Raw genomic sequence first — 12,384 nt, 5'->3', positions numbered from 1 at the left:
TTTCTACAGCCCCACATAGTGCGGCATAGGAAACCCAGGGTGTTGGCTGTCTCTCAGGTAATATATAGGGTTTGTTTCTGTCAATTCTCCCCTCTGTTAAAATTCTATATTGTATAATATCTTAATGGATATGTGGCTCACGTATTACACATATGGAATATTTTTGTTTTGCTGTTCAATAGCTGTTTGTATTTACCACCATACCGTGAAACTGTTCCGAAACATATTTTGTAAGTAGGTATTTGTGTTTGATATTTTGACAGTAAAGTGTAGTATCACATATCCTATCCTACACTTTATTTACAAATAAGATTTTTGTTTATCATGCTGTACTCACATGTGTTCTCCCCCAATATTCTAACAGACTGCTGAAGCTGCCGCTACCCGTCCTCCCGCCGCACTTGGTCCTTCCCAGTCACGCAGCACCTCGCCAGATGTGTCCTCGCTTGCCATCGAGGAGCCTCGCTCCAGGAAGACACCAACCAGCGAGGAAGGAGTTCTGGAAACTGTAAGTAGGCAAACAAAGTGTTATCAAATATATGCTGTTGACTTTTTTTTTTTTTATACCATGTGACTTGTGATATATTGCGATCTCTACAAATAAGACACACACATCTAATTCTATACAAACGTGTCAAGATTTTGGAAATGCTTCCTCCAGTGTTTTATGTCTCGTCCTCCTAAACTAGATCGTCAAGCAAGCAGAGGTGGTGCGGGATAGGCTGGAAGGCGTCATAGTTCCTGTCCAGGACCCTGACCTGTCCTACTGGCGTTCCTGCCTCAGTGAGTTGGCGAAGGACTGTGTTGGGGTTGGACCGGAGCTCAGGGTGGGTCTGAAGGTTGAGCTTCTCTCCACCATTCAACGCTTCAGGAGGGCTACCATCAAAGGACTCACCCGGCCAACAAAGGACCTCCAACATCATACCAACGCAGAACTCAACTGGGAAGAAGCCCCACCTGCCGCCGTAGCTCCACCACCTGTAATAAAACCCTGCAGCCAACGTACTACCAGCGGCAGCCCGCCGCATCCCAGACCGTGAACATCACACCACAGTAGATGACGATGCTGCAGGCGCAGCGCACCCCTTCTCTCCAAACACCACGCACCTCCACACCAACATAGAGAAACATAACCATCTTTTTATATCTCCTGGCTAATATTAAACTCTCTCTCTCTCTCTCTCTCTCTCTCTCTCTCTCTCTCTCTCTCTCTCTCTCTCTCTCTCAACATTACTTCCTACATATTTACTTTTCTATCTATCCATCCATCTATCTATCTATCTACCTATTTACCTCGGCCAACCCTTGCCCAGCAAGAGTCCTGGACACCAACACCAGCTCAAGCAACACCGTATGTTGCTAGCTCTGTCCCTCGTGCATCAGGTGAGCTGAACGCACCACATCAGTAACATCGCCTATACATCTATCCCTGCCAGTCCTGCCTCCACACCGGGAAACAAGACCACACCATAAACTATTTTATATATTGTACATTATATACACATGTCTGTAATAAATATATATTTATGTAAGTCTCTATGTTTTCATTTTCACACCATTGTTTAAAATATCATAAAAAATAACAATAAAATAATAATGAATTATCTTAACGTTATGAAAGCGCACGGGTTCGAATCCTGTCTACGGTCTGAATGTAGGTTGGGCTTCCTCACTCTGGGTAACGCTTTCCTAGCGGGTGAGCTTTGAGTTAGGAGGTAACCCAAAAAGTATCCCCTTTAGCCCATAGATTCCCATGAAAGCCCACATGGTATAAAAAAATATATAATAAAAACATAATAATAAAAAAAACTATATAAATATGAGCAAAAAAAAAAAAAAAAAAAAAATGGTAACAATATAAATGTAAAAAGCAATAAGGATTATGAATATTTAATGATGTAAAACCATATAGTATTATAAGAATGGTATGGAATGAATTATCTCTAATGCTAATGTTAAATGCACACTTACTTAGAATGTGCTTTGTTTCTGAATGTGGGGTCTGACTTTCCACTACCTCGTTGAATAGGTTTTTGCCATACCTGGTGAATTTTTTGTACAGATGTGGGCATTCTATTGCTAGTTCCTCCATGAGGTTGTCATAGTGCCCTAACTCGACTTTTCTTTGCAGGTACGGCCATGACGAAATTCTTGGCCTCGGCTTCTTCTGGCGGTATCTTGCTGCAAGGGCCTCCACTGTCCCTATCATTATCGTGGCATAAACATAGGCTATGATGGATAACAATAACCCGGTGTCATGGCTGTTTTCTGGTGTAATGGTGGCAAGAATCTCAAATTTCTCAATGTTGCTTCCCCTTGGTGGTGCTGTAGTTGTGGTTTCCTGTGCCAAACCAAACCCTTTTGTACCTGTCATATAGTGCTGGTTGGTGACTGCATTGCGCAGCAACGACGGTAGAGTTACGCCGTACGTACTTGTGGGTTGCGTGGTCTTCCGCGCAAATCGTGTGTGGGCGTGGCCTTTACGTGTTGGTCATTCCGGTTACCTCAACGTCACTATAACGTAGTGCGTAGACGTAATCGTGTTTGCTGTAGTCGCGTCCAGGTCCTCTAATGACTCACAGGGTGGTTAGTGTTGACTGATCACAGACATCATCGTAGGGTAGAGGAAAAGCAATATTTCCTTGACATTCATTGATGACTTGACCATAAGAACTGTGGACAAAGTTCTCACTCAATTTCTAAAATAATTACATTAATCACTGGTATAAAACACTTTCAGCATATTACACAATTTATAAAATCCACATACAATCAACGCCAAGTTAATTTACGACATCGTTGTGCTGAAAGCTCAACCATTACGTTCATCGTCACAACACACTTATCTGGTCCATCACCTCGTGTATGCCCACATATCAACGGAAAAAACACTTACGTGAGCTAATCATCCTCACCAGATCTTTAAAGGGAGGAAACCGAAGTAAGACTTGTGTCACTACCAAGGATAAGCACACACACACACACACACACACACACACACACACACATCGCGAAGTGTAGCGGTTAGTACGCTCGACTCACAATCAAGAGGGCCGGGTTCGAGTCCCGGTAAGCGGCGAGGCAAATGGGCAAGCCTCCTAATGTGTGGCCCCTGTTCACCTTGTAGTAAAAAGGTACGGGATGTAACTCGAGGGGTTGTGGCCTCGTTTTCCCGGTGTGTGTTGTGTGTTGATGTGGTCTTAGTCCTACCCGAACATCGGTCTGTGAGCTCTGAGCTCGCTCCGTAATGGGGAAGACTGGCTGGGTGACTAGCAGACGACCGAGGTGAATCACACACACACAGAAGGTGGGGTTAACATTCCGCTCAACCTCATTGAACTCACCCTTGCTTTGTAGTAGTAGTAGTAGTAGTAGTAGTAGTAGTAGTAGTAGTTATAAAAGTAATGATAATGATAATATTGGATTTTTATCAGTATCATTACACACACACACTCTCTCTCTCTCTCTCTCTCTCTCTCTCTCTCTCTCTCTCTCTCTCTCTCTCTCTCTCTCTCTCTCTGTGTGTGTGTGTGTGTGTGTGTGTGTGTGTGTGTGCCAATACTTCACCGCCACAAGGAATCTGGTGGTGGACAGTCACTGACTCCTCCGACACTTTTTTTTTTTTGTTTGTTATTTCTACTCTCTCACCAGTAGCGCGCGCGCGCGCGCGCGCGTGTGTGTGTGTGTGTGTGTGTGTAAGGATTGGTATTATAGTTAACTCTCTCTCTCTCTCTCTCTCTCTCTCTCTCTCTCTCTCTCTCTCTCTCTCTCTCTCAAAAGTTCGAAGTAACTACTACTACTACTACTACTACTACTACTACTACTGCTGCTGCTGCTGCTGCCGCCACCGCCACCGCCATTACTATCGTTGTTCTTTTGAATCTCTTTCTTACTATTATTATTCTTATACAGCATATTGTTGTCCTTTTTCTTTCTATTTTCATGTATTTCTTTTATGCATTTTTTTTTTTTTTATTCTTGGATACACAGCACCACTTACACTCATACAGGCTCTCTTTCCTCTGTACCTCCTCTCAATCTCCTCCTCTTCTTATTTTCCTCTCGTCGTCTCCTCATACTCTTCTTATCTTTCTTCTTCATTCTCCTCCTCTTCCTTCTCCTTCTATTCGATGCCAACCAGATAATTTTTGCAACTTTTTTTTCTTTTATTTGTGGTTTAAAGCAGCGCACACACACACACACACACACACACACACACACACACACACACACACACACACACACACACACACACACACACACACACACACACACACACACGGCTCCAAAATATAGGTCGACACATCATTATTATCTTTACTGCTTTTACTCTTCCTCTTTCCTCATTTATTTTATTATTGTTGGGGCGTCAGCAGCAGCAGTACCAGTAGGAATGGTAGTGGTAGTAGTAGTGATAGTAGTAATAGTGGTTATAGTAATAGTAGTGGTGGTAGTAGTAGTAGTAGTAGTAGTAGTTGTTGTTGTTGTTGGTTTTGTTATAATAATAGTAATAATAATAATAATAATAATAATAATAATAATAATAATAATAATAATAATAATAATAGTAGTAGTAGTAGTAGTAGTAGTAGTAGTAGTAGTAGTGGTGGTGGTGGTGGTGGTGGTGGTGGTGGAAGTAGTAGTAGTAGTAGTAGTAGTAGTAGTAGTAGTAGTAGTAGTCGTAGTGGTAGGAGTAGTCACATTTACGACAGTGACTTTCAGTATATTTTCCTTGACAATAAATCTTTGTGTGTGTGTGTGTGTGTGTGTGTGTGTGAAGGTCAACAAATTTCATAACCTTAGAGCCGTGTGTGTGTGTGTGTGTGTGTGTGTGTGTGTGTGTGTGTGTGTGTGCTCGTGCGCCTGCCTGCCTGCCTAGCACTTCTTTAATAATCTCTCTGTCTACTCCCGGCCCTCGTATCGACCTGCCTCGGTTCATTCGCCATCCGCCCTACGTTCACTGCCTGGCCGCGCGCGCGCGCGCGCACGTGTGTGTGTGTGTGTGTGTGTGTGTGTGTGTCCATCCATGGTGGATCAATATCTAACGGGGGCCAGAGAGAGAGAGAGAGAGAGAGAGAGAGAGAGAGAGAGAGAGAGAGAGAGAGAGAGTGTTTGCGAATACACATGCTACTGTGCTTTACACATGATTACTGTACACTCATTCATAATAATGTACTGTGTATCGTTGTTGTTGTTGCTGTTGCTATAGTTGCTGTTGTTGCTGCTACTGCTACGGATGTTTTGTTTTATTATTGTCGTTGTTGTTATTCATATTCATATTATTATTATTGTTATTATTACTACTACTACTACTACTACTACTATTTTTTACTGCTTCTACATATTACTATTATTTCCCTCCCAAGACGCAGTGGTCCAGTCTATATTTCTGTCCCTTAATTACTAAACTCCACAAATTGCCTCAGGTGTAATAACAGGACTCGACTAATAATTACAACACCCGCTTCCCTTGGTGTACCTGTGTGTAATTCTGTCCTCTATTAGTATACGTCCCCCATTCCCTTCCACCCCTCTCTCTCTCTCTCTCTCTCTCTCTCTCTCTCTCTCTCTCTCTCTGGTATTTTTAATTTTCCTCGCAATCATGTCAATGTTTTTCTCAATAAAAGAAGAACGTGCTTGAATTGCATCATTGTGTATGCGTGTGTGTCAGAGAGAGAGAGAGAGAGAGAGAGAGAGAGAGAGAGAGAGAGAGAGAGAGAGCAATCAGTTATACAATACCTAAGTTTGATTGATAATTTCACCTTACCCACCACCACCACCATAAAGCCCCAACATCTACAAGCATCCTCTTTCTCCTAACACTCCTCTCTCATGTGTCTCATGTTTGTGTGTGGGGGGGGCGGAGGAAGCAAGATAGAGGTAGTGTCTTGAATTAACCAAGCATATTCATATTCATATTCCCGACAAGGAATACTAAGGATTTGAGACTGAGGAGAAGGGAGAAGGGGAGGATGAATAAAGGAGAAGGTCGTGGGATAGGCAGAGTTTCTTAGGTTAAAGGAGATGGGGAAGAGAAGACCTGTTGGTGTCAGTTATGGGATGTCCAGGGTTTCGGCTGCTGTGCTGGGGAACGGAGAAGAGAAGATAGATGAGTGTAGATGGATGTGCAGATGACGGGTGGAGAAGGATGATGTAATAGTAGGTGGCAGCTGTACAGGGAAGGATTAGAGAGAGAGGCAGAAAGGGATTCATATGTGGAGGAGTGTGCAAGGGAATGGAAAGGAAAAAAAAGAGATGTGGTAGGTCAGGGCTGTACGGGAGAGAGGAGGAAGGAGGTAGGCAGGGATGCTGGTAGAGGTTTTGCTTGGAGGGAAAGCAAGAGCGAGGGAGAGAACAGGAGAGTAACATAGACAAGGGAGGATAAAGCTGATCCTACACGATCAATATTATTGCTCAATATTCCGTATTGTACTATGTTATTGACAGTGAAGGGGCGGTATTGAAGAATGACAATATTTTGAAGACATCAAAAAGAGTTTGATATTTTATTGCGCAATACGAATAGTGTGAGGGTAATATTGCGCAATCTCCTATTAGTGTGTTTCCTGCCTTCAGACCGTCGACATGGCTGGCAAGAAAAATGATAGACCATTCATACTAGGAATCATACAACTGTACAGAGATTTACCTGCACTGTGGCAGTTAAAAAGCAAAGAATACAGTGACAGGAAAAAAAAAAAAAAAAGTGCCTATGAAATGTTGAAAAATATAATGAGAAGTATCCAGAAGCTACAAGAGATAAATAAATTCACTCCGAACAACCTTTAGAAAGGAATTAGCAAAAATTAAGAGTTCACAGAAATCTGGGGTTGGTTTAGATGACGTTTATGAACCAACGTTATGGTATTTTGATGAGATGCAGTTTTTAACTGATCATGAAACACCTTTACAGCCTACAAGCACAATAAGCATAGAGGAGAATGAGGAAGGGGATGGCTTAAATGAAATATCATTGGTAAGTAAAATATGTATTGAACTACTATTGCTAATAATATAAAGAAACATATGATACCACAATAAAAGCGGCTCTCTCTCTCTCTCTCTCTCTCTCGTGGTGTCAAAGCATTGCCTGTCTCATATCTTGCAATGTAACTAACATCATAAAACTAATATTGGTCCAAATGCAAAGCTTACTATTGTACCGTTATTTTATATAGCGTATCCTGCTATGGAACCTATCCTTCTAGGTTATACTATTCACAACAGTTCTCCCTTATCATTTTTGCATGCTGTGATAGATTTCTAGTCTTAGTACGAGTATTCTGCATATTTAGTAGTTGTGGTACTGATCGCCATGATCCCTCATGAATCTGTTCGGGTCCAGATTTTCTTTGTCCACACTGCCTTGGTCATTGTATGCATGTGATATCCTTTTCGTAAGTAATTGTGTAAATAGCAGCAAGCTAAAACAATGTACTGGGCTTTATCAGGTAATACACAAATAGGCCTCCGGAACACGCCAAACCGAGCATTCATAATTTCAAACGCATTCTCAACAATGCCTCTTGCTCTACTAAGCCGATAATTGAATATATGTTTAAGATTATTCAGTTCAGCTTGGTTGTATGGCTTCAACAAATTTTCAGACGAAGCAAAAGCATCATCACCTATCAGGACATATGGAACTTGTCTTTCGCTGTTTGGTAAAGCCGCGGCTACACTAGTCAACATAAACCTTGGATCATGTCAGTTTTGTTGGATTTGGTCCAATGTTTGACGGAATCCAATAGGATCCTTGGTGAGACGAGAGTCAAAGATATACGGTTGGTTTTGTCCAAAGACGAGCATCCAAAGATAAACAATTGACGAACTATATTATTTGACAAGAAAATTTACAATATATAGAAAGAAAAAACTTGGACATTAAATTTTTGTTTAAGATATGTTTAAATACAATAAAAGCATTGAAATAGGATTAGAAGAGTATCATGCTATTAAATATTATGAATCACCCAATTCTCATTTGACTGCCATTCTTTTGGCTCCATTTTCGAAGACCCCGCTGCTTTCCGTCCCCACCTTGTCTCAATGCAGTAGCCTAGACAGGTTGTTTGCTCCCTCCCTCCAGCAAATTATTGTATACACTCTTGTGTTTTCTGATCATCCATAGCTTTACCCAGTATCTTCTGCGTTTTTTCTTTGGGGCACTAATCAAAGCTACTGCACTAATAGCAAGCAGAGTGGTAGCAACACACACTTGAAAAACGTTTTCGTCATCTCGAGTGTTGTTGTGACACTTTTAAAAACACGGAAACAGAATCGTTTCCACAGGTCTTGATCTTGATCAAGATCGAGATCAAGATCATATTTGGACGCTCAGGAGTGCGTCTAACCATTCGCTCAGATATGATTGGATGGATGCCTTTTTTTCCAACCCTGTTAATGGAGTTCAAGGTTTATGTTGACTAGTGTAACCGCGGCTTAAGCAGGCAGGTTCCAAGGATATGTAGAGACTGATCTTTGAATATCTGTCCAAATGTTGTGCGCGACTAAATGCACCTCCATCAGACACCCGACCATGAACACCAACAATGCCATTATAAATTCATACTGTCATTAATACAAGGTTGTATGTTTTCTTGTAATTGTAGAACATAGATCCCGATTACGATTTCCACATGCTTGCCGTCGATAGTGCCAAGACACTAAGGAAGTTCCAGTGCTTTTCGAAGCTTTTTGCAATTATCTTCCACTCTTCTGTTTTCCTGGGAAGCTGTAGGAATAAAATTAATTATTATGTAACTGAGTACCGAAATCCTTAAGTTGTAAGTGAACATCATATGTATTTAAGATATGTTTTTCACTATCAACTTCCAGGTTGATGCGACCACATCTGTACAATCCTTCCCACGAATTCCACTAAAAAAGAAGACCAAGACGGATCAACGGGAGGAACTACTAACTGGCGTGCAACCGTCTCCGCGACACAAATGATGAATATGCGAAAATAGCAAGTGCTTGGGCAGTCGAGTTGCTGGACATGAATCATACCCAAATGCTACTTGCTAAGAAAGCTATAAATTATATATTATTCGAGGGTCAAATGGGAACATTACATCGCCACTCAGTTGTAATAAATGCATCAATGAGTACTAGTACCCCAGTAAGTAATGTATCTGCAAATGAATCAGAAACCCAGTACAGCTTCTGTGACTTAGTTCAGGGAATGTGATGACAGATAATTCTGTAACATGATCATCACTTCCCAATAATTTTCTTCTTTCACTTTGACAGTGGAGTCAGCTTATGTGTTAAAGGAATTATAGTAATTATGTACTACAGATACACAGGAAAAATTTTCTCTTATAACAAAAATTTATATGGTCACTGATAGGAAAGGATTCTCTACACTACATAGGCTATATTTTATGGTGTACTATCAATATAAAACATTATTTGTGCTATTGAAAACATGCTTTCATAGTGAATTACCTGTAACATGAGGATATATTGGACTTTTTTTTCGTTATTATTAGTGAAGCCAAACTATTTCACTAACGTATTCCACTTTCTTGGTGCAGTTTATGTTTTCCTGTGTTATTAAAAAGACGTCATTTATTTTCCAAATATGAATATTGAAACTGTCATGCATTATTTTCTGGCTTTGAATGATAGCTTCCAGGTCTCCATTACGATGCAACTGATTGATTGAGGGGACATCGCACTACTAGATTTCAGATCTTTAAATGTATTGCCGGTGGCCAGATAACGCAGTGTTACTTGCAGGGATACATTCCCGCCATCTTCAGTATGCTACATATAATTTCTTTAATCCTCTGGATCACTGACCCTTATCTCCTTCAGTAACTTCTCATTGCTGTATTCATGTCTTTTCTTGTATCACTCCTTCATTCATCTGCGTCTTTTTTTTCTTTTCGTTTTGTGCAGCAGGCTATTGCACTTCCGATTAAAGCAACATTAGTGTCTGTCATGCTGTCTCTGAAATCCTTCACACGACTGCTGATACTGCGCAATAATAATGAACCGTGTAGGGGAAACAAATATTGCGCAATAAAAATGAGTCATTATATGTGCCAATGACATTGATCGTGTAGGGTCAGCTTAAGAACTTGGAGTGAGAGAGATGTAGGTAGATACCACAATGAGAGAGAGAGAGAGAGAGAGAGAGAGAGAGAGAGAGAGAGAGAGAGAGAGAAGAGGAGAATAACGTGGTACCAGAAGAGAGAGAGAGAGCGAGAGGAAGATATGAAGAGAATGGATGCAGGTAGGAAGAAGGGAAGAGGGAGAGAGGATGTTGATCGAGGCTGTGCTTGGAGAGAGAGAGAGAGGGGGATGGAGACAGAAGGAAAGAGGAAAGAGAGACAAGGAGGTTTTAGTTTGTGTTGTGGTGTGAGGGAAAAGCAAGATATATAATTTTCATCAAGTTAACCAAACAGATTAACTGCACGTCAGGTGAGATGCGGTAACCGATCCGTCTCGATAGCTCACTGGCAAGGCCTGCAGCTGGTGTGTTGTGATTATGAAGGGATGAGTGGCGTGCACCATTTGTTTTTACAATAGTGGATGTATTTCTCTGACTGTCTGTCTGCATGCCGACTGTTGACTTGACTGACTGACTGACGATTCCTTGCTTCTGTGCACTTGGTTCCTCCTCTGTACATATGCTTGTCACTCTTTGTAGTGATCTGTTTATACTATCTTTGTACTATCATGTTCCTCGTTACTACTACTACTACTACTACTACTACTACTACTACTACTACTATTTTTTATGCAGGGGGAAACTGGCCAAGGGCAAAAAAAAAAAAAAAAAAAAAAAAAAAGAAAAGAAAAATAAGGCCCACTTTGTTGCTAGTTCCCTTAAAGGTCATATGAGTTATCCAAAACCACTACATTACTTACGATGAGTGTAGATAAACATTGAAGGTCATGCAATATTCCACCTATGAAGACAGCCGTGCATCCTTCATTTCTCCGTGGCATTCCTTAGGTCCTCGTCTTACTTTGTCACTTGACTTTCCAGCTGACGAGACGCGCATTCAGCTGTGATGACCCCCAGCCAGTGTGCAGTGCTGAAAATTGCTGTCTTTGTCCTACGGTTAAAACTATATACATTATTAACACATCTCTCTCTCTCTCTCTCTCTCTCTCTCTCTCTCTCTCTCTCTCTCTCTCTCTCTCTCTCTCTCTCTCTCTCTCTCTCTCTCTCTCTCTCTCTCTCTCTCTCTCTCTCTCATTTTTCTTTTGTGGGCGTTCTCATTTTCTTTTAATCTTTAGTTTTGAATTTTTCTTACCATTTTTTTTATTTCAGCTTTCCCTTATTTTTCATTTTAGTAGGAAAAGTTCCATTGCTCATATTTCTTTCCTTATTTCTGTTTCTTGTTTACTCTCTCTCTCTCTCTCTCTCTCTGAAAGAATCAGTACGCATTTCAGCTTTCATATTTTTTCACCCTCTCATGTAAGTAATAAAGATTATCAGTACACATTAGTCAAACAAGTAGTGTCGTTATGTGCTAACTGGCGGGTGGTGGTGCCTGCTGTAGCTATACGCTGCCTTGTCTTGTTTGTAATGTTGCTCCTGTTTCACTCACTATCGTAGCTGCATCTTCCCACATTCCCCTCCCCCACTTTTTTTTTTTTTTTCGTTATTTTCATCTTTCGCTTTTAAATCTTTCTCTCTACATTTTCATTTTTTTCCTTATCCTTATTTTCTCTTTGTATTTTTATCTTATGTCTTTCTATGTTGTTCATTTTCATTTTCCTCTCTCTCTCTCTCTCTCTCTCTCTCTCTCTCTCTCTCTCTCTCTCTCTCTCTCTCTCTCTCTCTCTCTCTCTCTCTCTCTGTGTTGTTTCTTTTATTTTTCCCATTTCTTATTTTTACGTCTTTTCTCTATGTTTTTCCTTTTCTTCATTATTTTCTTCCTAATTCTATTTTTTTCTTCGTTTCTTACCGTAGCTTCTCCACAGCCTTCCTCTTTTCTTATCTTAAATTTTTCCTCTCTTCCCTTTTCGCTTCTCGCTTTAACTTCTCCTTCCTCTTCGTTCCTTATCTTCATTTTTCCCTCTCCCTTTTTTTTTTTGGCTTAATTTCTTCTCTTTCTCGTGCCTCTATCTTACTTCAGTCTCAGTATGTTCCTTCTCTCTCTTCTCTTTTCGTCTTATCTTTATTCCTCATTCACCTCCTTCGTTCCTTGAATTTCCACCTCCTCCTCCTCCTCCTCCTCCTCCTCCTCCTCCTCCTCCTCCTCCTCCTCCTCCTCCTCCTCCTCCTCCTCCTCTATCACTACCTTACCTTTATTCCAGTAACTCCTTTTTCTTTTTTTTCTTTTTTTTTTCTTAACTTACCTTCATTTCTTTTCTTCCTCCATTGAAATTACTCCTTCCCCTTCCTATATTTATCTC

General features: G+C 40.9%; 1 protein-coding gene and 1 long non-coding RNA gene across 2 annotated transcripts in view; both read left to right on the top strand.

The window, feature by feature from the left end:
* The window catches only part of LOC123514502, a 2,983-nt gene extending 1,448 nt beyond the window's left edge, over positions 1-1,535 (top strand). The window contains exons 1-3 of the mRNA XM_045272383.1: positions 1-57; positions 365-508; positions 690-1,535. The exon at positions 1-57 is cut by the window's left edge and continues 1,448 nt beyond it. Coding sequence (XP_045128318.1) covers positions 1-57; positions 365-508; positions 690-1,040 — 552 coding nt within the window. The 3' untranslated portion in view covers positions 1,041-1,535. The remainder of the gene's footprint in view (positions 58-364; positions 509-689) is intronic.
* Positions 1,536-6,701: 5,166 nt separating this feature from the next.
* LOC123514504 lies at positions 6,702-9,603 on the top strand. The gene is made up of 2 exons (XR_006677624.1): positions 6,702-6,976; positions 8,839-9,603. It is a non-coding gene; the product is annotated as an uncharacterized LOC123514504 (long non-coding RNA).
* Positions 9,604-12,384: the final 2,781 nt, after the last annotated feature.

The sequence above is a fragment of the Portunus trituberculatus genome, chromosome 38, assembly GCF_017591435.1.
Source record: "Portunus trituberculatus isolate SZX2019 chromosome 38, ASM1759143v1, whole genome shotgun sequence".
NCBI lineage: Eukaryota > Metazoa > Arthropoda > Malacostraca > Decapoda > Portunidae > Portunus > Portunus trituberculatus.
Note: the sequence above shows the minus strand (reverse complement) of the source record. Positions and strands in the feature narration are given on the sequence as shown.